Source organism: Bubalus bubalis, chromosome 24, assembly GCF_019923935.1.
Source record: "Bubalus bubalis isolate 160015118507 breed Murrah chromosome 24, NDDB_SH_1, whole genome shotgun sequence".
In the NCBI taxonomy this organism is placed as follows: domain Eukaryota; kingdom Metazoa; phylum Chordata; class Mammalia; order Artiodactyla; family Bovidae; genus Bubalus; species Bubalus bubalis.
The window spans coordinates 39,796,037-39,820,508 of NC_059180.1; the positions used below are offsets into that span (position 1 = coordinate 39,796,037).

At 59.2% G+C, this 24,472-nt stretch overlaps 3 protein-coding genes and 1 long non-coding RNA gene across 7 annotated transcripts; 2 read left to right on the plus strand and 2 right to left on the minus strand.

The window, feature by feature from the left end:
• The first annotated feature begins 949 nt into the window (after nt 1-949).
• On the plus strand, nt 950-12,170 carry PKMYT1 (protein kinase, membrane associated tyrosine/threonine 1). Of its 2 annotated transcripts, XM_006059716.4 has the most exons (9): nt 950-1,169; nt 1,553-1,661; nt 7,768-8,267; nt 9,134-9,627; nt 10,289-10,395; nt 10,526-10,698; nt 10,782-10,939; nt 11,724-11,822; nt 11,900-12,170. In XM_006059716.4, the coding sequence occupies exons 3-9, from the start codon at nt 7,917-7,919 to the stop codon at nt 12,009-12,011; spliced, it is 1,494 nt and encodes a 497-aa protein (XP_006059778.3). In that variant the 5' UTR covers nt 950-1,169; nt 1,553-1,661; nt 7,768-7,916; the 3' UTR covers nt 12,012-12,170. The 2 variants fall into 2 exon arrangements, with proteins under 2 accessions (XP_006059778.3, XP_006059779.3); XM_006059717.4 differs by lacking the exon at nt 1,553-1,661.
• Nucleotides 12,163-15,689, minus strand: PAQR4 (progestin and adipoQ receptor family member 4). Of its 3 annotated transcripts, XM_044936197.2 has the most exons (4): nt 15,505-15,684; nt 15,170-15,458; nt 13,612-13,833; nt 12,163-13,441 (listed from the first exon to the last, which is right to left on the minus strand). In XM_044936197.2, the coding sequence occupies exons 2-4, from the start codon at nt 15,333-15,335 to the stop codon at nt 13,008-13,010; spliced, it is 822 nt and encodes a 273-aa protein (XP_044792132.1). In that variant the 5' UTR covers nt 15,336-15,458; nt 15,505-15,684; the 3' UTR covers nt 12,163-13,007. The 3 variants fall into 3 exon arrangements, with proteins under 3 accessions (XP_044792132.1, XP_006059781.1, XP_006059783.1); XM_006059719.4 differs by having other exon boundaries at nt 15,170-15,684; XM_006059721.4 differs by lacking the exon at nt 13,612-13,833 and having other exon boundaries at nt 15,170-15,689.
• A 1,382-nt stretch (nt 15,690-17,071) lies between these two features.
• KREMEN2 (kringle containing transmembrane protein 2) lies at nt 17,072-21,572 on the minus strand. The gene is made up of 9 exons (XM_025275357.3): nt 21,029-21,572; nt 20,673-20,847; nt 19,619-19,710; nt 19,393-19,517; nt 19,038-19,191; nt 18,026-18,358; nt 17,827-17,952; nt 17,663-17,741; nt 17,072-17,408 (listed from the first exon to the last, which is right to left on the minus strand). The coding sequence occupies exons 1-9, from the start codon at nt 21,120-21,122 to the stop codon at nt 17,198-17,200; spliced, it is 1,389 nt and encodes a 462-aa protein (XP_025131142.1). The 5' UTR covers nt 21,123-21,572; the 3' UTR covers nt 17,072-17,197.
• Nucleotides 21,573-21,728: 156 nt separating this feature from the next.
• LOC123331615 lies at nt 21,729-24,472 on the plus strand. Its single transcript, XR_006548352.2, has 2 exons — nt 21,729-22,323; nt 24,173-24,472. It is a non-coding gene; the product is annotated as an uncharacterized LOC123331615 (long non-coding RNA).

Here is a 24,472-nt window from a genome sequence, read left to right on the forward strand (position 1 = left end):
TGGCTACAACATGACCAGATGGGGAGCCTTGTGACCTGGAAGCCTGACTCCCCTGATCCTGTTAAAAGGATGAAAAGGTCCCGTCCGGTGAAAGAAGCAACTCCCAGTCACTAGTCAGGAATCAGCGTCTGCTCTGGCAGTCCCGCTGCTAAGAACTTTAAGGGAATCATCTTATTTGAACCCCCAGTTCCCTGAAGGAAGCGTCATCAGTTCCATTTTTACAGAAGGGACTTAAATCCCAAGCTTGGAAAGACCCAGTGCCTTCCCAAGGTCATTAGGCCAAGAGGCTGAGAGAGGTTTAAGCTGCGCGTAAGTCTCAAATCCAAAGACTGGGAAGGGCTGCCTCCGAAGTAGCTGAGACCTGGAGGAAGGGAGGCTTTTTGGAAGAGGCAGAATTTTCTGGTTCATTCTTGTTCAGCGGGTGGAGGGTGTGTGTGTGGCGGGTGGAGAAATGGGGGGATGGCAGCCCTATCGCCCCAGTGCGGTGCACGGCAGGTATGAGGAGGGTACAGTAAGCCCCAAGGCACTCGGCCGCGACATAACCCCGGAGGCCGCAGAGACTTCCTGTCCAGCCCCCAAGAGACCGCCTCTTGGGGCTACACCTCAGGGGCAAAAAACACAGTGACCGTTCCCTTTGTAGATGCAAAAACTAAGCCAGCCCAGCGAGGGCCCTAGGTGCCGGCACGGAGGTCTGGAGGTCGGTTGGCTACCCGGGAACCAGGCAGGAGGGACCCAACAGCTGCCTCAGACCCCGCGTGGCGCCTCAGCCTCCTAGCCGCACCGCGTAGCCACCCTCCTCCGCCCCCGCTAAGGAGACTTAGCGCCTGCGCCGTGAGAGCGCTGGTCCGGCGGCGCGGCGTCGACGACGCGCACGCAGGGACGTTGGGGCGGAGCCCCAGCAGGCTGGGCGCCTCTGATAGGCCGCATCGGGAGGCGGTGGGGGTAAGAGGCGTTCCTGGGCGGGGCCTCGAGGCCGGTTTGGAATTTTTGGCGCGAGCTGGGTCCGCGCGCGTTCACGGGCCGTTCCCCCTCGAGAGTCCCCCCAGCCCGGGTGTGGGGAGCGGTGGGCCGAAGACCCCGGCCCGCCTGACCGCCCCGAGGGCTCCCGCGCCTTCCGCTGACCCGGAATCTGGGACTTTGCTGAGCTGCGCCCCGCCCACCCGCCTCAGGTGAGCCCACACCCGGCCCTGAGGGTTCCCGGAAGGGACCGCCCTCTCCTCCCTTCTGCCGCCTCCCGAACAACTCTTAGCCCCCCTGACTGGCCTTCCTTGGATCTGCCTCACCCCCAACCCCCTCCCGCCTCCCTCCTCACCCCTCCGTCAGCCCCAGCCCTCCTTGGGCCAGCCCAACCCCACTGCTCAGCCCTCCCTGGGCTCCCTCTGCCGCGGCCGGCTCCGCCCACTTCCCCCCTAGAGGCTCCTGCCTCCTTCGCCGGGCCTCCCTATCCCCTTGCTGGGAGCCCCTTACCCCGGCGACTGCTCCTCCTTCACTTGCCCTCCCCAAGAAAAGCTCCTCCCCCGTGACAGCAGGTCTGCTCCACTCTGTTCGCCAGGGTTTCCCCACGCCCACGGAGGTGAATCAGCTTCGGCCCTGCCCTGGAGGAACTCACAGTCTAGTGCGGTAGACGGTGGTCAGCAGATGGCATCCTACCCACTGAGAGGGTGAGGCCCCTGAAAGGTCATCCCGGTCTGGCCTCTGCTTCAGGCCGCCCTGGATTCACCGGGAGCCCCAACTTCTCCTACCTCCCCCACCCCCACCCCGAAAGCTGTTTGGCCATGCGTTTAAGTACTGTGGGATAATGTGAGAATTGGTTTAGGGCCTGGAGGCTGTACTTTCAACGAGCACCCTACGGGGTCCTGACACCCTGGTCCCTCACTTTGAGAAACTCTGGGATAGGATTCCCGAGATGGATAGAGGCAGAGGGAGCGTCCCCACAGACTGCAGGGTGAGTTCTCCATGCAGGCCCTCGTGGGGGTCCCTCCCTTCACCCCTCACTTACTCAGGCATTGGAGGACACCCTCAGATGACTGCTCCTTCCAGTTTCAGTTACTGACTCACCCCCCTGTGCTGAGTATGGACTCCTTTTGATACACTGTGGCTCCTCTCAAGATTAGACTCTTCTTTTTTTTTTTTTCCCCCTTTTTTTCTTTCAATTATAACATTATAGCCACACGATAGCCCTCTCTGCTCCAACAGAAAAGTCATTTATACCCATGGGACCACTGTCTTTTGTGTATTCTTTCAATTACTACTCAGAGCATTATATAACGGATATTGAGGGATCTGCTTGCCAACATCCGCTGGATCATGGAAAAAGCAAGAGAGTTCCAGAAAAAAACATCTGTTTTTGCTTTCTTGACTATGCCAAAGCCTTTGACTGTGTGGATCACAATAAACTGTGGAAAATTCTGAAAGAGATGGGAATACCAGACCACCTGATCTGCCTCTTGAGAAATCTGTATGCAGGTCAGGAAGCAACAGTTAGAACTGGACATGGAACAACAGACTGGTTCCAAATAGGAAAAGGACTACGTCAAGGCTGTATATTGTCACCCTGCTTATTTAACTTATATGCAGAGTACATCATGAGAAACGCTGGGCTGGAAGAAGCACAAGCTGGAATCAAGATTGCCGGGAGAAATATCAATAACCTCAGATATGCAGACGACACCACCCTTATGGCAGAAAGTGAAGAGGAACTCAGAAGCCTCTTGATGAAAGTGAAAGTGGAGAGTGAAAAATTTGGCTTAAAGCTCAACATTCAGAAAACGAAGATCATGGCATCCGGTCCCATCACTTCATGGGAAATAGATGGGGAAACAGTGGAAACAGTGGCTGACTTTATTTTTTGGGGCTCCAAAATCACTGCAGATGGTGACTGCAGCCATGAAATTGAAAGACGCTTACTCCTTGGAAGGAAAGTGATGACCAACCTAGATAGCATATTCAAAAGCAGAGACATTACTTTGCAAACAAAGGTCCGTCTAGTCAAGGCTATGGTTTTTCCTGTGGTCATGTCTGGATGTGAGAGTTGGACTGTGAAGAAGGCTGAGCACTGAAGAATTGATGCTTTTGAACTGTGGTGTTGGAGAAGACTCTTGAGAGTCCCTTGGACTGCAAGGAGATCCAACCAGTCCATTCTGAAGGAGATCAGCCCTGGGATTTCTTTGGAAGGAATGATGCTAAAGCTGAAACTCTAGTACTTTGGCCACCTCATGCGAAGAGTTGACTCATTGGAAAAGACTCTGATGCTGGGAGGGATTGGGGGCAGGAGGAGAAGGGGACGACAGAGGATGAGATGGCTGGATGGCATCACTGACTCGATGGACGTGAGTCTGGGACTGAACTCCGGGAGTTGGTGATGGACAGGGAGGCCTGGAGTGCTGCGATTCATGGGGTCGCAAAGAGTCGGACACGACTGAGCGACTAAACTGAACTGAACTGAACTGAGGGATCTGCATACCAGATGCTAGACTAAGCCTTCCATGAAGCCAGCATTACAGGTCCACAAGCCCCTGAGTCCAGGTGTGTTTCCTGGACTAAATGTCTAAATTCTATAATGTCTCCAATTTTAGAAAACTAATAGGGTGCATGTAAGACATCATAGCTCAGTTGGTAAAAAATCTACCTGTAATGCAGGAGACCCAGGTTCAATCCCTGGGTCGGGAAGATTCCCTGGAGAAGGAAATAGCAACCCACTCCAGTATTCTTGCCTGGAGAATCCCATGGACAGAGGAGCCTGGTGGGTTACAGTCCATGGGGTCTCAAGAGTCGGACACGACTTAGCAACTAAACCAATCAACCAACCAACATATGTAACACTACCCATTCATGCATCTGGGACATCATCTCATAATCAAATATATTAGTATTTCTATATGAATATTTATCCTTAGAAGGAAGAATAGGCTGAGTCGGATTTTTCTTCTAAATGTGTATTGCATGTAGACACCCAATTGTTCCAGCACCATTTATTGAAAAAACTATTTCTTTCCTACTGAATTCTTTTGGCACTCTTGTGAAAATCAATGGACTCCTTAAGTGTGAGGGTTTATTTCTGAACTGTCAGTTCTATTCGACTGATCTTCATGTCCATCCTTACGTCAAGGCGGGGTGGGCATTTTCAGTAATGAGTCATTTTCCTCTTGCTACTCCCAAGATTTTCCCCTCATGTTTGGTTTTCGGCACTTTTGATTCGGTGTGTGTGTATCTCCATGTTCATTGAGCTTCTTGGTTATTTTTACAATTACATTTGGGAAGTTGTAATCCATATTTTTCTAGCTTCTTCTCTTCTCTGGTGTACCCATCATGCATATGTTGGTTCACTTTGTTGTTCAGTCACCAAGTTGTGTCTGACTCTTTGAGACCCCACGAACTGCAGCACATCAGGCTTCCATGTTCTTCACTATCTCCTGGAGTTTGCTCAAATTGATGTCCATTGAGTTGGTGATGCCATCCAACCATCTCATCCTCTGCTGCTCCCTTCTCCTCCTGCCCTCGATCTTTACCAGCATCGGTGTCTTTTCCAGTAAGTAGGTTCTTTGCAACAGGTGGCCAAAGTATTGGAGCTTCAGCTTCAGCACTAGTCCTTCCAATGAATATTCAGTGTTGATTTCCTTTAGGATTGACTGATTTGATCTCCCTGTAGTCCAAGGGACTCTCAAGAGTCTTCTCCAGTACCACAGTTCGAAAGCATCAGTTCTTTGGCACTTAGCCTTGTTTATGGTCCAACTCTCACATCCGTACATGACTACTGGAAAAACCATAGCTTTGACTATATGGACTTTTGTTGGCAAAGTGATATCTCTGCTTTTTAATACGCTGTCTAGGTTTGTCATAGCTTTTCTTCACTTAATGCTATCCTGTATTTCTCTGCAGCTTGTTTCCCTTTTCTTCATCTGGTTTTCAGATTGCATAATTTCTATCAATCTATCTTCAAATTCACTAATTATTTCTTCTGCCAGTTCAAATCTACTTTCAAACCCCTTAGGTGATTTTTTTTCATTTTAGTTACATTGTACTTTTCCAACTCTGCATTTGCTTCTTTTATAATTTCTATCTTATTATTGATATCCTCTACTTAGTTGAGATGTTGTCATTGTGTTTACTTCAAGTATGGCTTCCTTTAGTTCTCTGCACATTATTTATAGTGGCTTGCTTCATTGCTTATTCTAAAGCATAGATAACAACAAACTGGAAAATTCTTAAAGAGATGGGAATACCAGACCACCTCACCTGACTTCTGAGGAACCTGTATGGAGGTCAAGAAGCAACAGTTAGAATCCTACATGGAACAATGGACTGGTTCATAATTGGAAAGGAATATCTCAAGGCTATATATTGTCACCCTGCTTATTTAACTTATATGCAGAGTACATCATGTGAAATGCTGGGCTTGATGAAGCACAAACTGGAATCAAGATTGCTGGGAGAAATATCAATAACCTCAGATATGCAAATGACACTACGCTTATGGCAAAAAGTGAAGAGGAACTAAAGAGTCTTGATGAGAAAGAGGAGAGTGAAAAAGCTGGCTTAAAACTCAACATTCAAAAAACTAAGATCATGGCACACAGTCGCATCACTTCATGGCAAATAGATGGGGAAACAATGGAAACTGTGACAGACTTTATTTTCTTGGGCTCCAAACTCACTGCAGATGGTGACTGCGGCCATGAAATTAAAAGACGCTCCTTGGAAGAAAAGCTATGACCAACCTAGACAGCGTGTTAAAAAGCAGAGACATTACTTTGCCAACAAAGGTCCATATAGTCAAAGTTAACGCTTTTTACAGTAGTCATATATGGATGTGAGAGTTGGACCATAAAGCTGAGTGCCAAAGAATTGATGCTTATGAACTGTGGTGTTGGAGAAGACTCTTGAGAGTCCCTTGGACTGCAAGGAGATGAAACTAGTCAATCCTAAAGGAAATCAACACTGAATAGTCACTGAAAGACTGATGCTAAAGGTGAAATTCCAATACTTTGGCTACCTGATGCGAAGAGCTAACTCATTAGAGAAGACCCTGGTGCTGGAAAAGATTGAAGGCAGGAGGAGAAGGGGATGACAGAGGATGAGATGGTTGGATGGCATCACTGACTCAATGGACATCAGTTTGAGCAGGCTCCGGGAGATGGTGAAGGACAGGGAGGCCTGGTGTGCCGCAGTCCAGGGGGTCGCAAAGTCAGACACAACTGAACAACTGTGAAGTCTGTCTGTTAAAGACATCTGGTCTTTCTCACAGGCAGATTCTGCTGTGTTTTTTTCCTGTGTATGGGTCACACTCTCCTATGTCTTTATATACTTTGTAATTTGTTGTTGAAAACTGGACATTTTAGATTGGTTCCTCACTCTGTATCTGGGGGCTTGGGATTATTTGCTTGTTCGTTTAGTGACCAGCCAGACCACAACAGTGATGTCTCTTTCCTCTGCAATGTGAAGCCTTTGACTTTGCTCCTCGGAGGCCCTAGCTTTGGGCCTGTGCACAGTCACCCTGGGACACTAGTGGTTTTAGGGGTGCTCTGTTTGTCTCTTCCCTGATCGTACCCAGCTGTCAGGCCCCACCAGTTGCTGGCTGACTGCTCTATTGTCTTTGACAATGCCCTGGAGCATCAATTGCTCCACAGACTGATCAAATCAAATTTGGACTTTAAAGGTGTATCTTTGGAGTTCCAGACTTAAGTTTGTTCTGACCCCAGGAAGCCTCATCTTAGCTATGTCTTTCCAATAGTTCTATCTGGTACACTAGCTGGCCTGTGGTTCAGCCAATAGCACTAACGGAAGTACCAGCTTCCTGCTGATTGCTTATTAGCAAAGCCTCCATTGATTTTAAGAGTACCTTTAGGCTTGAACTTCTCATATTCTGTTACTAGTCAGGTCAGTTTTTTGTAGAGAGAGCTTTGGAGCTCTCTGTTTCCTGACCTGCCTCTCCCCTGGGCAGAATCTCTGAGCTGGGGGCATGGACAGTGGAGCCTGTCTCTGGATATCACTGCTGCCTGAGAGTGAGGCAGTAGCCCCCAGGCTTCTTGGCTGGCCTTTGCCAGTGTGGGATCTTCTCCTGAGGAATGAGCTGGGACTTGAACTGCTGGGCTCCTGTATCGCAGCTTCCTGCAGCTCAGTTAGAGCTTCTGCCCCATGAGTGGCTGGTGAAAGAAGGGAGCCCCAGTTTCTCTGCTACACTCAGTGGAAGCTTAGCCTCTGCCACATAGAGCTGGAAAGAAACCCCACTAACTGAGTTTTAGCAGCTCAGCCACAAAAAAGGAAGCAAGAAAGACATTTGGAATTCAGACTTTCTTTTTTCCTTTGGAATCGGAGATAAGGGGTAGTGGGCCTGTGTTAATATTTTTACCTTACGGTCTTGGAAGAGGTTGGATTTTTTTTTTTAATGTTTTTGGCCATGCCCCAGGAGCCTGGCAGCCTACAGTCCATGCGATCGCAAGGGGTTGGACACAACTGAGCGACTAAGCACAGCACAGCACATGTGGCGTGGGAGATGTTAGTTCCTTGACTAGGGATTGGACCCTGGGCTAGGGCAGTGAAAGTGCCAAGTCCCAACCACAGGACTGCCAGGGAATTCCCAAAGGTTGGATATTTTAAGGCTACACAGGCAGGGCTGTGCACACAGGTGGTCTGGCTTCAGAACCTGCCTTGGTTAACCTCTGTCGGGCTGTGGGAGCCTCCAGGACAGGACGCTGTGGTTTTCAGTTTGTGTTTTTCTACCCTCGGGGACCAGTGACAGCGCATTCATTTGTATACCTTTTCCTGCAGGTGCTTGAGGTGCCGCGGCCTCCATGCCTAAAGCGGAGCGTGTGTGTGGTGTCGATGCGGCTGCCTTTTGCAGCCTCTTGGGGGCCACAGGACCAAGCGCCATTTGAGTGACTCACCATACTCTGCCTCCCGGGGCGCCTGTGCTGGACATGCTCATGCCCGCCGAGGGCACCCCGCCACCCCTGGGTGGCACCCCTGTCCCAGTCCCAGCCTACTTCCGCCATGCAGAACCTGGCTTCTCCCTCAAGAGGCCCAGGGGGCTCAGCCGGAGCCTCCCGCCCCGGCCCCCTGCCAAGGGCAGCATCCCCGTCAGCCGCCTCTTCCCTCCTCGGACCCCAGGCTGGCATCAGCCCCATGCCCGGCGGGTGTCGTTCCGGGACCAGGCCTCTGAGCCCCTGCAGAGCCCTGGGTATGACCCAAGCCGACCGGAGTCCTTCTTCCAGCAGAGTTTCCACAGGCTCGGCCGCCTGGGCCACGGCTCTTATGGGGAGGTCTTCAAGGTGAGTTGGTGACAGGTCTGTGGGTCTGTCTGGGGTCCCCGCCCCCCCCGCGGCTACCCTCCCCCAGCCAGGGTGGGAGGGTGTCCAGGGAGCCTGCTCCCCACCCTCCCCTGATGACCCCCCTCACAGGCTGGCAGGCTCCCCTCAGTGCTGGACTTGGCTGCTTCCTCATACCCCCCTACACAGGCCCCTCTGAGGCCCCTCAGTGCACACTCTCCCCTTGTCCAGAGCCTGGCATGCCTTGCGGTGGCTCCTGCCTGCCATCTCCTCCTGCCCGGAGCCAGCCATCTGGGGGTCTTGGCAGCTCCACCTGGCCCCTGAGCCAGAACCACTGCCCCCATCTCCCTCCAGCCGCAAGCATTCAGGCAACTCCTCCATGCCACCTTTTGTTCCTTAAAATATATTTTCCAATCATGTATATTTACTTTAAAATGTAGTTTTCCTTACACAAGTACTACACAAAGACAATTTTGTTAAAAAGTACAAACAGGAGCCCCTAGGTCAGCTCTCCTTTCTGGAGGAAACTAAGATGATTGTCAGGTAGGGGTCTTGCTTCTAGACTTTTCTCTGGAGTTGACCACATAGAGATGAAACCATTTCATAGGGTGCATACAGACCACACCGCCTTGCTATTCTCTAGGCAGCTTCTTCATCTAACGCATCCTCCCAGACCAGTACTTAGAGGTCTGCCCTGTCTCTTCCATCGCTGGGTCTCCAGCAAACTGGCACGTGGCGTGGTTTGTCCAGCTTTGCTGTTGCACACACAGGGGGTCCTCTAAAGTGGCTGCCATGTGACACCTCCCGCACACTGAGATCTTAACTGAACCTCGGGGTGGTCCCGAGTGGCTGTGCCCCCTCCCTTCCAGGTGCGCTCCAAGGAAGATGGCCGGCTCTACGCAGTGAAGCGCTCCATGTCGCCGTTCCGGGGCCCCAAGGACCGGACCCGCAAGCTGGCCGAGGTGGGTGGCCATGAGAAGGTGGGGCAGCACCCGCGCTGCGTGCGGCTGGAGCAAGCCTGGGAGGAGGGCGGCATCCTGTACCTACAGACGGAGCTGTGTGGGCCCAGCCTGCAGCAGCACTGCGAGGCCTGGGGCGCCAGCCTGCCCGAAACCCAGGTCTGGGGCTACCTGCGGGATACCCTGCTGGCCCTGGCCCACCTGCATGGCCAGGGCCTGGTCCACCTGGACGTCAAGCCAGCCAACATCTTCCTGGGGCCCCGGGGCCGCTGCAAGCTGGGCGACTTCGGGCTGCTGGTCGAGCTGGGCGCGTCGGGAGCTAGCGAGGCCCAGGAGGGAGACCCCCGCTACATGGCCCCCGAGCTGCTCCAGGGCTCTTACGGGACAGCAGCAGACGTGTTCAGGTGAGGGCTGGGGGGCTTCCTGGTGGGTGGGGCGTGGTCAGCAGAGGGACACCAGCCCAGCCCAGAGTCAGGAAGACTTGGTTTCAGGCCAGGAGACCCTGCCTCAGGGGGATGGAGGTCCCACCTTCCAATCAAGAGGGCCTGGAGAGGTAGGCTGTCTAAGTAGTGAAATCTCAGGAGCCACCTTACGTGATTCACTGGCCTCACCACACCTCCCTAGGAGGGACCGTATTACTCCATTTACAGGGGAACAGACAGCAGGTGGAGAGACTTTCCTCAAGTCCACAGTTAGCAGGCGGTAAAGCTGGGCCTGGACCAGGTGCTGGGCTCCAAGGCCCAAGCCAGTCACACCTCCCGTGCCTGACAGTAGCACCTGGTCACCTCAACAGGACGAGGACAGCCTCACTGTTAAGTCACTGTTAGCAACCAGAGTGCCAGTCCCGTGGGGGCGGGGGCTGCTGGGAGGACTCACCACGGTGGTGTGTGAGCTGTGCTGGCCCAGAGGTCCACGCCCCACAAAGTGGTCCCTGTCATCAGCCCCTCCTCCCCCAGGGCCCTGGCTCACGGTGGAGGCCAGCAGCCCTCTCCGTGGGGTCAACCCGAGTTGCTGGGTTCTGCATCTCACGGCCCTCCCCGCCCCGCTTCTGTCCCCGTCCCCCAGCCTGGGCCTCACCATCCTGGAGGTGGCATGCAACATGGAGCTGCCCCGTGGTGGGGAGGGCTGGCAGCGGCTGCGTCAGGGCTATCTGCCCCCTGAGTTCACGGCTGGTGAGTCGGGGGGCGAGGGCTGGGGGGCTGTCTGCCACAGAGAGGACAGGCTCTGGGGGTTGGGGTGGCTGGTGGCAAAGGGCTGGGAGGTGCAAGGCCCCACCCCTGACGTGGCCCTGCCCGGGGACAGGGCTGTCCTCTGAGCTGCGTTCCGTCCTTGTCACGATGTTGGAGCCTGACCCCAAGCTGCGGGCCACTGCCGAGGCCCTGCTGGCCCTGCCCGTGCTCAGGCAGCCACGGCCCTGGAGTGTCCTGTGGTTCATGGCCGCCGAGGCCCTCAGTCGAGGCTGGGCCCTGTGGCAGGTAAGCGGGGAGGGTGACGGGCCGCCTGGCTCTGCTCCCTGCCCAGGGCCTGCCCGGCCTCCCCTGAGCCCCTGTCCCTGCAGGCCCTGCTCTCCCTGCTCTGCTGGCTCTGGCATGGGCTGGCGCACCCCGCCAGCTGGCTGCAGCCCCCGGGTCCACCGGCCACCCCACCCGGGTCGCCGCCCTGTAGCCTCCTCCTGGACCGCAGCCTCTCCAGCACCTGGGACGACGACAGCATAGGGTGGGTGAGGACTCAGGAAGGGCGGCTGAGGGCAGGGCGGGGGGGACAGCCGTCAGCGTGGTGAATTGGGAACGCACCCACAAACCTGGCCCCCTTCAAGCCCCGGGAAGGAAACCAAGGCTGGTGGGGGTGTGGCCTGGCCTAGTTTGAATGCAGTTCTTTCTAAACTTGGTGCACAGAGCAGGGTCTGTACCGAGCAGAGAACTGGCAGCCTCCCACCGAGGGTGCTGCCATGCTGGGGGGCTGCACGGGGCCCACCGCACTGCCGAGAGGCGGGCGGTGCAGCCCTCACCCCCGCCACCCGAAGACAAGGCGTCATCTTTCCTCTGGGGGACAAAACCCCCAGAGCCTGGCGAGCCCCTTCCCTGGGAGGAGGAATTCCTTAGTCCCAGGTGCCTGGTGGCCAAGTGACAGGCCGTAATTAAGAAACCACTGCAGAGGAAAGCACATGCTCGGGGCAGGCAGCTCTCAGGAGGGTTCACGCCATTCACCCCGGGAGCACATTACACCAGAGACTGCCAGATGAGCTTCATTTACCACAAGGTCATTTCAGAGTCAGCTCAGTCGGAGCCTCTGTGCTCTAAGGGACAGAGGTGGCCTTTGTGTGCAGTCAGGTGGACTTTGGAAGCTGTCAAAGCCCTTCTTTCAACTCCACCGCACACCCATTATCCGGCACCAGCCCCGCCTGCCTCAGGCAGATCCGCCCAGGGACAGGTGGGCGTTGCTGCTCCGGTGCCCTCCCCTCCACAGCCTGCTGGTCTTGCCCACCCCCACCCCAATCCAGGCCCTCGCTGTCTCCAGAGGCCGTCCTGGCCAGGGCTGTCGGCAGCACCTCCACCCCCTGCCGTGGCTCCCCTGCCCCCCGGAGCAGGCACACGCCGAGGTGAGCTGGCCCAGGGTCCTGGGGTGGGAGGGGCAGCTCTTGGCCCTGAGTCACTTCTTTGTTCTTCCTGCCCCCAGGGATGCTCTGGACCTGAGTGACATTGACTCAGAGCCCCCTCGGGGCACCTTCCCCGCCTTGGAACCTCGGAACCTCCTCAGCCTGTTTGAGGACTCCCTGGGCCCGAGCTAAGCCCACCGTCCCAGGCTCAGCGCTTTTAATCTCTTAGCCCCTCTCTTCCATCCTCCTGGAGGCTGGGGTCCCTGTGTGGACTCCAGTGGTCCCTTCTGCCTGGCTGTGTCTAATAAAAGGTATTTGAATCTTGGGGCGCACCCAAGCTTGCTTGTGTGGTAACACAGTGCTTCCTGCCCCCTTTTATTGATGTCACCTAGGGCCTGAGGCCCCCCGGGACAGGCTGAGCTCTATTGTAAGTCCCCAAGCCCCAGGCCAGCAGATGAACTGGGAGCCACCGACTGTGTGGGGCAGAGCTCCTGAGCAGGTGTGTTGCTGGTGGGTGGGTCAGTTGTCAGAGCACTCACTCAAGGTGGAGGGTGGGCCCTCAGCCCAGCAGGGCTGGGTCCAGGGCCGTCCAGCATTTTAGGTCTCTGTGCCAGTTGCCTGGAAAAACCAGCAGCTGCCTTCTGGCTCTTAGGTCCGGGGGTGAGTCTAGTCCTGATGCCCAGACCCCTCAATCCACAGTCTCCGGACAGAAGGGAAAACCAGTGGGCAAACCTCGGGCTGCTGGGAGGGCTGGCACACAGGGCAGATGGACAGAGGCCATGAAGCAAGGGCAGGAGGCTGGGCAGCCGTGAGGAGCCTTATGTGAGGTTCCGAGGAGGCCCAGGGTTGGCGATGGCTCTGGGCTGGCAGGATCACAACTGTCCCTTTGGCCCAACTGTCAGAAGTCACACAGAGGGTAATTGGAGGCCCAGAGAAAGGAAGGTTGCCTTTCAACCTATGCAGTAAGACTAAGTTCCCCGGAAGAAGGCAGGCAGGGCCACTGGAGCTCCAAGGTGTGAGTAGAAGCAGCTAGTCCACAGGGAAGACGGGATGAACAGACGCAGGCCCCTGCCAGGAAGTCCCGTTTGTGAAGCGTCCAGGGAGCCATCCCCTTGCAGGCCAGTGGAAAGACAGAAGCGTGGCGCCATTGGCCCTGGAAGCCTGAGGGCATGGCAGGTGGGAGGTGGCTCAGTCCGGGAGGCAGGTGTGCCGGGCGGCCCAGAGCAGGTCGGGCACGACGCCAGCATGCAGCTGGAGGATGGAGCCCACGCTGAGCAGGTGCATGATCTGGTGTGAGTTACCCCAGTAGTCGAAGCGGCCGGGTCCCCAGCGCTCCGGCAGGCGGGCCACGTTCACCAGCCCCCCAAGCAGTGCCAGCGCGTCCATGCGCAAGTAGCAGCGCAGGGAGCCTGGAGCCCCAGAGCCCAGCCCCGCTCCCCGGGCCCCAAACACCAGGAGGCGGGCGGCAGCCTGCCAGCCAAAGGCGCGGAGCCGGGCACTGGTGGAGGGGGCGGTGAGGGCCCGCCAGCCAGCCACACCCGACAGCAGGGTGTAGCCCAGCAGGGCAGCAGGGCGCAGCCAGGGCCGGCAGGCCAGGGTGCAGTGGATGATGGGCAGGGCCCCTGCGCAGAGGAGAGAGGCGGGAGAGGGCACGTCAGTCTGTGGGTCCACCTGCCCTCTTGCTTCCAGCTTTCCTGACTCCTGCCCTTTCTACCCAGGGCTCATGTGAGTGGACCCAACCCTCAGCTCCCGTCCTTCAAGCCCCCCGCCCTCCACCCCACGCCCTGCTCACCGAGAGTGTTGATGAGGCAGACCCCACACATATCCAGGGCAAGGAGCCGGGTGTACACAGGGCTGCCCCCTCTGTGGCACATGAAGAGGTGATAGAGCACAGAGCCTGCAGGGGGGGCCAGGCAGGCCACACAGTGTGTGCCCCACAGCCAGCCATCCTCGCCCAGCTGACCCCAGGGCATGGTCATGGGCAGCAGCACCAGGAAGCCCAGCAGGGCCAGTCCTGGGGGAGGGAGACAGTTTTCCATCAGACACCTTCACACTGAGGACAAGGCATGTCCCCAAGGAGGCCCCAGTCCAGAGACAGCATGGCAGGGTGAGCGCAACACAGGTCCTGAGGAGGCTGTGGGCCAGCTGCTGGCTGGCCCTGGGCAAGGGCAGGTCCTGGGCTTCTGATCACTTGATTTAGCAGAGCTCACAGTAGTTCTTGGAAAGACAGACCTTTATCCCCACTGACCGGTGAGGAAACTGAGTCACTGCCCCAGGTGACCCCAGCAAGGAAGCAATGGAAGCAGCCCAGAGCCCAGGCACTCTTGACTCCAAAGCTGCTCTCACCCTTGTGGCAGATTCCCTGGAAAGCAGGGGCCCCAACCCCTAAACCTGACTTTAGCAGAAATCAGGAGGGGTGACCCCAAGCTGAGCTCTGAACAGGACATGTGGGCGATGCTAACATGCCAGGGCCACTCTGCCTGCTCTTCCCAACCCCTGTGCCCTCTCCTCTCCAGAAGCGACCAGACAAATGGGGGGTCTTTCTGTCATCTTGAGGCGAGGCAGGGGAGGGGGCTGAAAGAACCTGCTCCGTCTCCTTCCCCAGCACCTTTTTGGGGAGCTCCATGACTCCCTGCTCAGGCCTCCAGGGTCATTCCTACCACTTCCTGCAGGCGTTTTGGAATTGCCTTCACAGGAATCAGAGTTCAGCGCCTGCGGGCTGGGGCCGCTGACTGACCACTCTTGGCGGGGCCTGGCCAGGCCACAGTCCCCCCAGGGAGCAGGTACGAAGGCCAGGCCCAGCGCACTCAGCGCCCCTCTCTCAGCCGCCTGTCTGCCAGGGGCAGGCCAAGGACGGGCAGGCCTGTGTCAGCACGGTTCAGCGGGGCAGCGGAGGAGGGGCCCGGTGCCTGCGGGGGGAGGAAGGAGCCGCCACCAGGCGGAGCCTCGCGGCTGAGCGGCTCGGGCAGGGGCCGCAGGGCCGCCCGGCCTGACTTCCTCTCTTGGGCCCCTCCTCGACACCCATCTCCGGGATGGGTGCTGGCGGGAGAGGGTGCCAGGGCGCAGGGATTACGAAGTGGCCAGACACCAAGCTCAGTCTTCCCAGGGCTCAGAAGGATTAAGCGGACTGGGTCCCCCACTCCGCTTCCCTCGCCTGCCCCCGGGGCCCCGCCGGGGGAGCAGAAGCGGGTAGCGACGTCCGGGACAATGGCAGCTTTGTCACTGCGGCTCCTGGCCGTGCCAGGGCTGGGACAGCCCAGGATCTGGGCGCTGGGGCTCTCCTCGGCCTTCGGGCCGCGGCTCGGCGCGGACAGGGCTGCTGCGGATGCGGGGTGCGGGGTGAGGCTCACCGTGCGTGTAGATGTTGCCCAGCTCGTTGTGCATGTAGAAGAGGCTACGAAGGCAGCCCGAGCCGCTGCTGGCCGGCCGGTAGCCAGTGAGCACGAACTTGTTAAACTGCAGGTGAGGCGGCGAGCTGGCCCAATCAAGCAGGCGCGGCCCGGCCAGGAACGCCATGGCCCGGTCCCGCGAGGTCGGTCCGCGCTCCTCTGGGCCCCCGGGTCTCCTCAGTGGGCCCGCCGCACCCGGAGCCTAGTCCAGGCGCCCGCCCACCTCTCAGGGCTCTGTCCGCGCACGCGCTGGCCCGGGGGTCCCGGCCGGCGCCCCTCCCGCGCTGCGCACGCGCGGGCCTGGCGACCCCACGCTGGGGCGGAGGCCGGGGACGCGCCGGGCGCCGGAGCGCGGTGCGGCCCGCTCCACTGGGGCAGGCTCTCTGCAGGGACAGCTCGTGGCGGCGGCGGCCAGTTTTCTTTTGGCGGCCGGGAGGACGGGCGCGGCCGGACACGGGAGGGGACGCCAGGCTCCGCCCCAGCTGCTCGCCCCCGTCATCCCGCCCAGGGTTTCGCGCTCCGGGCTCCTGACGTTGCAGCTGCGAGGGCCAATGGGCGCGGCTGGCGGGGAGGTTCCTCCAGTGGCAGCTCAGGCCTTCACCCTTTTAGTATAATTTTTTTCGGTCCCAGTCTCACTTACATGGGGTGCCTGTTGGATTGGGATGCAACGTTCTGAGTCCCGGTGGCTCTGCCAGAGTGACCCGGGAGCCTCGCGTTCCCTTGCAGTGCGCGCCCGGGATTTCCGCGCAAGCCCCAGGGTCGACCCACCCTTGGGTATTCACCCTCTAGGATACTGCCCGGCCACCCTGCCCAGTCCCCACAGCCCGGGCTCTGTCCAAGGTGCTGCCGGCCCGGGACTTTCGGACAGGTCAGGTCTAGAGTCGGAGCGCCACCACTCCGCGGGTGATCGCTCCACTCGCACGACTTCCCCAGAGCGCAGCAAGGCGCGCCAAGGCGGCTGGGCCTCTAAGGGTGTGCCTGACTTGCCTGGTGCCCTCCATTGAAGACCTGCCCTTGGGCCAGGATTCTCTGAGCGTGTGTGTGTGTCTATGTCTGTGTGTGCATGCGCGCCCGCGCGCGCTCAGTCGTGTTTGACTCTTTGCGACCCTTTGGACTGTAACCCGCCAGGCTCCTCTGTCCATGGAATTTTTCAGGCAAGAATACTGGAGTGCGTGGCCACTTCCTCCTCTAGGGACTCTTCCCCACCCAGGGATCAAACCCGCATGGACGGCTCCTGCATTACAGGCGGGTTCTTTCCTCGCTGAACCATGAAGGGTGGGCGATACTCGCTCACTGTTGAAGCATATTGCGCCCCGCCTAGGACCGGCAGGAAACAGTGAAGGAGAGAAAGCAGGAAATAAGGGAAGAAAGTTCAGTATTTCCCCCGCCCCGCAGGGTTCATTCTAAATCATATCCACGAAGGTATCCCTTCTTACGCCTCCACCTCCTCCTGTTCTTCAGGATCCCGCCCATTCATCCTTCCTCCTCGGTTTCTCTATCCTCAGCGTTCTAGGTGGTTACACGAAACTCTTTCCGTGGAACGCCCTTAATTTGCCCACAACCAGTCTAAGCACAGTACCTCGTTAACATAGCTCCTCCCGCACAGAAGAATTTCCGGCCCCCAGTACCAAAACAGGTCTTTTATTCAAAGTCTAAGGTTGGTATTTTGACCACTTTTGTTGACCTCTTACATTTCACTTTGGGCAGTAGTCCAGAACTACCCCAAGCAGGGCTCAAAGACCCACGAACCGAGGTCTAAGAGGAAGGGAAGCAGGATTCCTCTTGTCCTTTGGCCTTGACTATCCGGACCCCGAGGGTCAGGTCAAGTTCTCAATAGTACCAGATGCTTCCTGTCCAACGTCTGGCCTCCTCGAGATGACTAGAGCTGCCCTCAAAGGGGCAGAAGGCCAAGGCACACAAAGGGTGGCATAGGGTCTGCGGAGTCCATCCAGCCGCAAGAAGATCCAGTGGACCCTGGGGGTCCCCGAGTCAGAGAGCAGAGATGAGTGAACGCAGGGAACTCTGGCTGGAGGCGCTCAAGGGCCGGTAACTCGCGGTTAAACCCTCAACCTGGGGGTCCCCGGGAGGACAGGGCAGGGCCACCCCTCGAGGCCGGCGGTACCAAACGGCCCAGCTTCTTGTGGGGTCCCGGGAAGGCCCCAACGTTGGGGACCCTTTACCCGGAGCCAGCAGGCAGCCCCTAGAGAGGGAGCAGACGTCAGCCGAACCTTCCAATCAACCTCACCTTCAGGACCTCGCTTCGCCTGTGATCTCACGCGCGACTCCCTCTGTGGACCCAAGGCCTCGTCCCTCAAGAACCCAGGAGTTCCGTCCAGCCCCTTTCCCATCGTGTACCCTAGCGTCCCAGAGGGCCCTCCACGCCCCGGGGGCACAGGGGCGGGGCGACAGGCTCCCCGCCGGCTCCGCCCTCAGGTCCCGCCCCAGAGCGCGCACCGTCCGCGCAGCAGGCGCAGCAGCGACAGCACCAGCAGTAGCAGCACCGAGACGGCCGTCACCGTCGAGAAGACCTGGGCTGCGGGCACACGAGGGCGGTGAGCACGGAGCTGGGAAGGGCCTGACGCCCCCAAACTCGCTCCCGCCTCCCACGCCCGTCTCACCCCCCATCGAGTCCTCTGGACGTCCAGGCCCGGGGCTGCAGCTCACGTTGGCCCCGTCGAGGGGCACTGCTGGGGTCTGAGTCGAGCCCTCGAGGGGCGCCGGGTCGGCGTCGGCGTCCTGCAGCCCTGCGGAGAGGGGTGTGAGACCCGCCGGCGGAGCGGAAGACCCGAGGCGGGGGAGGGGGGGGAGGGGCCTCACCCTGGAAGGTGAGCGCGAAGCCCTGCGCGTGGCCGCGCGCGTCGCTGCGGAACGTGAGCCGCAGCACGGCGGCGCGCAGGCGCAGCGGGCCCGGCGGCGGCGGCCGAGCGCCGTCGAAGGCGCGGAGCAGGCTGCCCGAGGTGGCGTCGCGCAGCTCCAACCGGTCACGCGAGTCGGCCAGCTCGAAGAGGCGGAAGGCGAGCTCCAGCGCGGCGCCCGGAGGGGCCAGCACCCAGCTACAGTTACGATCCGGCCCGTACTCGTCCGGGAAGTCCGGGGAGTAGATGACACCCTGGGGTGCGGTCCAGTTCCCCTGGCAGGAGCCCACGGACACTGTGGGCGGGGCCGGCGGTCAGAACCCAGAGGCCCCCGGGCTCCTCCTTAACGGGGGCGGGGCTCTATGTAGAAGCCCCGCCCCTTCTCCCGCTAGGCCCGGATCGCAGGACCTTCTTCCATCCCAAGTTCAGCCAAGTTAGTTCCCTCCTCCGGCCCCGTCCAACCCGTTCTAATCAAACCATTAGTCCCCTCCTCTAGTCTTCCCTGGTGGCCCAGATGGTAAAGAATCTGCCTGCAATGCAGGAGACCAGGGTTCGATCCCTAGTTCGGGAAGGTCTCCTGAAGAAGGAAATGGCAACCCACTCCAGTATTCTTAACTGGAGAACCCCATGGACAGAGGAACTTGGCAGGCTACAGTCCATGGGGTCACAAAGAGTCGGACACAACTGAGTGACTGACAACAACAACTAGTCTTGACCTCAAACAATTCCTTCCTCTAGTCCAACCCCTTCTAATCAAGCCATTAGTCCCCTCCTCTAGTCTTGTCCTCAAACAGTTCCTTCCTCTAGAGCCCCAGACCCCTGACCCCCAGATTCAGCCCAGTCCCTTCGTCAGTCCAGTCCTCAACCTAATCTCTTAATCAGGCCCTGCCCTCAACCCATGCCTTCCCTTTCCAGATAACTCCCCCTGTCACTCTTCCCCTCACCCAGGCCCCTCATCCCTGCCCACTCCTCACCTTCGTAGATGCCCAGGCGTCCATCGCCACCACACAGCTGGCCCGGGTGGCCGAAGCAGATCTGGTCACAGTCGGTGGCCGGAGCCGGGCGTCCTCGGGCCAGGTCGCTTTCAGAGCCACAGAAACAGGCGTAGCCGGCCTCCACGCCCGCCAACTGGGAGCACAGACTGGGTGACTCCCCCAGACAGGGGCTGGGGGAGGGGGTGGGGTGGTGGGAGCCAGAGATCGGGGTCGGAAGTGGGAATCAGGGCTGGAGGTTTGGAAATTGGCATCAAGGTTTGGCCTCAGAGTCGGATGTTGATTTGTGTGCTGAGGTCAAGGTCAGGGGTCACTGGTCTGGGCAGGTGGGCAGTACCTGGTAGCCCTTCATGCGGCAGAAGCGAAGGCACACCTGGACGGTGAGCTTTGTTGAGGTGCCACTGGGGCCGCTGAGGGCCGGAGGTGCCCCAGAGTCCACGAAGCAGCCCAGGTACCCAGGCACTGAGGGGGCAGCGGGGTCAGGCTGAGTGTGGGGCCTGCAAAAGCGAACTCCACCCCGGCAGCCCGGCCGCCCCCCCCGTCATCAAGCCCGGCCAGCTCACTGTGACACGTGGGGATATCGCAGTAGCGCCAGTAAATGCCCTCCTCCGTCTCAGCCACATAGCACCATGGTTGCACGTCACCGTCTGGGTTACTGCAGGCCCGGGAGAAATCGTTGGGATATTGTCGTCCCAAGAACCATGAATTCCAGGCCCTGACCCACGGCTTATTCGCAGAATGCCACTGTGTGTATTAGAGCAAATCGTGGTTCGCCCACCAGAATGGATGTCGACTTCCCAGTGCATGGTGGGAAGTCGTTAAAGGGGCCCAGGGGGGCTGATTTTAGGTCTTCAGCTGTTGCTCGGACATGACTTCATGTATGCGGACTTCAAGGCCATTTGTGTTCACCCCCCACTCAGCCCTGGGCCTCAGCCACTGTCCCTTGTCTTGGAACCCTGCTTTAAAGCAGACGTGATGAGCCCTAAGCTTTGCGGTTCATCAGGGAAGTGCCCTCCCACTTAACTTGGTCCCCGTCGCTTCAGACCACAGCTATGGCTCTGGACCCCCAATCCCTCAGTCACCGCTAGTAGACGTCTCTCAAAGGAGCTGAAAGCTAAGGGCCCGGCCCTCACTCTAGAGCTTGCCCTCTGACTAGGCCCCATCCTCATGGGCGCCTTGGTGCCCAGGTCTGACCTGAGGCTCTGCAAAAAGTTGGACTCCTAAGGCCTGACCCAGGTCAGAAAAGGTTTCCACTTATCGCTTAGGCCCCACCCTTAGGTCCTTAAGCCGATTCATTGGAAAAGATCCTGATGCTGGGAAAGATTGAGAGCAGGAGACGGGGGAGACAAAAGATGGCATGGTTGGATGGCATCATCGACTCAGTGGACATGAGTTTGAGCAAATTCCTGGAGACAGTGAAGGACAGGGAAGCCTGGTGTGCTGCAGCCCACGGGGTCGCAAAGAGTCAGACAGGACAACGAATGAACAAGCAGGCCCTCAAGGTGGCTCCTGGGCCCGCCCAGAGGAGACCTCCGCTCCGCCCACGCCGCGGCCCAGCCCCAGGACAACGCCCTCAACCCTGCACCAGCCCCGCCCCGCGCAGGCCCCGCCCCTCACCGGCAGAAGTTGTGCGCGCCCAGCCCCCAGCGGCCCTGGGGGTCGCTGGCGCTGCTGTAACTGTGCTGCTGCGTCTGGTCCCAGTAGAGGCACGGGCGGCCGGCCCCACGGGGGCCGGTGCGGTTCTGGTGGCCGCGGTAGTCGGCGCCATTCACCTGGAAGCACTCGGACAGGCCTGCGCGCGGACGGCGGGGCCTGAGGCTGACCCTCGCCCGGACCTTCTCCCCACCCTCCGAGGGCTGTTCGACTGCCGCCTTCACCTGCTCTGGCCCCTCGCGAGCTGGGCAGTCGGGTTCTAGGCGCGCAGGCCGAGTTGGGAGTGCGGCCCTCGGTCCACTCTCCACGCCGGGACTCACCTGGGCTCTGCAGGCTCCCCGCCGAGGCCCCGCGTGGCGGCAGCAGCCGGAGCAAGAGGAGGAGGAGCAGGGCCTTGGGGGCCCGTGTCCCCATCGCCCCCAACCGAGGAGAGGTCGCCCTGGCCCGCGCAAGGCCCTCGGCGCCCCCAGGGTCTCCCAGGCGTCTGGGGAGGGGGGCGTTGTCCTCTGACAGTCCGTCCTCGTCCCTCTCTGGGGCCCGCTCTTGGTCTGGGGCGAGAGGATGAGGGGGCGGGGGAGTATCGCCTAGGGGTATCTGCCTCCTAAGGTTTTTGGCCTTGAAGGCGTCTCTCTGCCCCGACCCAACTGGGAATTTACCCCGGGGGGGCGATCTCAGGCCAGGGACGTTTCCGGTCTCTGCCTTTCGGGGTTCAGGGTCCTGCCGCGGCTTCCACACCCGCCCCCTCCCGCTGCGCCCCGCTCTCTAAGTCTCCCTCGCCCAGGTCTCTAACGCGCCGGCTCCTGCCCCCCTCGCGTCCCTCCGCGCGTTCCTCGCCCCTGGGTCCCTCCCTCTGCACCCCACCCCCCGAGGCCGGGAAGCCCCGCCCGAGACTGGAGCCGAGGCAGCAGGTCCAGACGCCTCCCACGCCCGCCCCCCCATCTCCGGGACCCTCCGTGGCCCGGCGCGCCCCTCCCTGCCCTTCCCCCTCCCCGGATCCCCGGATCCGTGAAGGTTCGGGTGGGAGCGTATGCAGGAGGACAGGCCGGGCTGGTGGACAGAAGGACCCTAAAGGGGGAGATACAGGACCGTCTCCCGGGACACATGTCCCGGGACTCGCCAGCGTCCCCCGTTCACAGCCAGCCTTGAAGTGCGCGCGCTCTCCCACTCAGTCACCATTCATGGTGAGACGTTCACACGCACACCGTCTTTGGATCTTCACGCCTCTCCCTTCCCGGGTCCCGACGCCTCCGGCCTGGGGAAGCGTCACTCCCGGCCCCCTCACCCGCCCGACAAGCTGGAAGGGTGGACGCTCAGCCCGGGACAGGCAGGGGCAGCTGGTGTCTGGGGAGGAAGGCAGCTGCGTCCCTGGTCCCAGCCATTCCCCTCCTCGCCTCCTCCTCTCCCCAGGACCCCCGGCCCGGGCTCGCAGCGCGATGGAATTCCCCCAGCGGTGCCCCCCCCCCCAACCTGGCGGGGGAGGGGGAGGGGAGCAGGCCCAGGCAGGCGTGGGGGGAAATTCCCCGCCCCCTCCCCCTGGGCCCAACTCCTCCGAGTCCTCTGATCTCCCAGCAGCGCCCGCCGGCTGCCCCAAGGGCTTGGGGGGAGGCCAGCGCAGGTGCGTGGGAGAGCGCGGTGGGGCGGGGTGGGGGGGGGAGGGAAGGGGGGAGGGCAAGGAGATGGGGGGGTCCAGAGCCCCAGTCGCCCAGATGTCTTGCCCCTCAGTCCAGCCTCCCACCCCTCACCAGACCCCACCTCGCTGCCCAGCTTGGAAGGACCTATCTCCGCCCTGTCAGTATCCACACTCCCCCTGTCTCTCCTGGAAGATTGGGGGCATCAGAGAAGATTCTAGGAAACCCAGAGTGCTGCTGGTGGTGGTGGGACCCCTGAAGACCTCTGCTTGGAAGTCAGTGCCTCAGGCTAGGGGGCTTCCCAGGTGGTGCTAGTGGTAAAGAACCCGCCTGCCAATGCGGGGGACAAAAGAGAGGCGGATCTGATCGCTGGGTCTGATCCCTGTGTCGGGAAGATCCCCTGGAGGAGGGCAGGGCAACCCACTCCAGTATTCTTGCCTGGAGAATCCCATGGACAGAGGACCCTGGCGGGCCACAGCTTATGGGGTCAGAGTCATGACTGAAGCGACTTCGCAGGCACTTGGCACACATGCTGGTGGGGGAGTGCATGTGGCACGCTGGGGTGGCGAGCATTCTAAGAAGCTGGCTGGCTGAGACTGGAGGCCAGCGCCCTGGTTGCCTCCTGGGGGAGCCCTCTCGCCTCCCAGTTTCCTGGCCCTGCTGAGCACTGGACGGGGTCTCACTGCACAGGTGAACCCAGCTAAGGAGGGAGCAGTAACACCCATCGACCAGGGCCCCCTTCTCCCTTTTGCTTGTGAGCTTGGGGGCCGCCGTGGCTCCATGGTGTCCTAGGCTCTAGCCTGGGCCATGGCCGGGGCGACGGGGTTGCAGGGAGAGCCTCACTCTCAGGGGTCACATGAGAGAAGGGTGAGGTGGAGGACAAAAACCACCGGGACTCTGCATGCAAAAAGAGGGTCAGCGGGGACCTGGAGGAAGAACCGAGCCCTTCCCTAACAGGAGTTGGGGGACCAGGCCAGGCTGATCTCCTGCAAAAGGAGTATGGGATGAGAGGAAGGGGGTGCTTAGTTCCAGAACTCAGGTACCAAGACAAGGGGCAGAACTCCCACTGCCAGCTCCGGTCCCAGTTGGCTCACAGAACCTTGAACGGGGAAGGCCTGGACCCTCAACCCCCTCCTCCTCTTCTGGGGAGTTCAGAAAGGCTGTCGAACAAGGGTCCCCGGTTCCAGTCAGTACGTCCCCCTGGTCTTGTTGCAGCAACGCTGTCCCAGGAGAGCTGGGTCCCTGCTGCATGGCCCCTGCCTGCCCCCTGCTGTCGACTGACCCTGCCTCTTCCAGCTCCTGCTCTAACAGCTGAACTTCATTTCCGTGCTTCCCTTGCATTTGGTGTGACCACAGGAATGAGTTCTGGCCATGAGGCATGGGGGGGGAGTGACGCCTCTTACTCTCAATACTCAAAGTAATAGCCAGGATCAATAGCATTGTCATCCCTGGGGAGAACTGCAGAATTCAGAAATGCAGATTCTCAGGCTCCACCCCTAACCTCCTTCATCAGAACCTGCATTAACAAGATCCCCAGATCTTAAAGTTTGGGCTGCATGGATGTAGACGCCTGCCAGGTCTGGCCTATAGCAGCCTCAATTTCTAACTCCCTCATTCTCCAACTGAATGGAGAGGATACTGAGGGCCCAGGGCAGGGGGGATGGAGCTGGATTCCCGAGGGACCTTATACAAGGAGCCTGCCAGCCAGAAGTATCAGCATGGGGCTCTACGTGAGTGGAGGCATAAACATCTATGTATTTAGCCACTGAGATCCAGGCCTTCCTTGCTGTAGCAGCTGGCGCAACTTAACTAATACATCCTCTCACCCTCATCCAGTTCTTGTCTCCAGGGCTGCTTCCTACTGAGAGCTGGCGAGGGAGAATATTCTGTGCTTCTCATCGAGCTTCTGGTGCCTTGTTGGCTGTCTTGGCATTCCTTGGCTTGTAGAAGCCACCCATCACACCGATCTCGGCCTTCATCTTCACGTGCGTCTCTCTGTGTGAGCACCTGTGTCCAAATTTCCCCTTTTAATAAGGACCGCAGCCATACTGGACTAGGGGCCACCCTAGTTTGACCCTGTCTAGACTAATCACATCTGGAGTGATCCATTTCCAAATAAAGTCACATTCTAAGGTT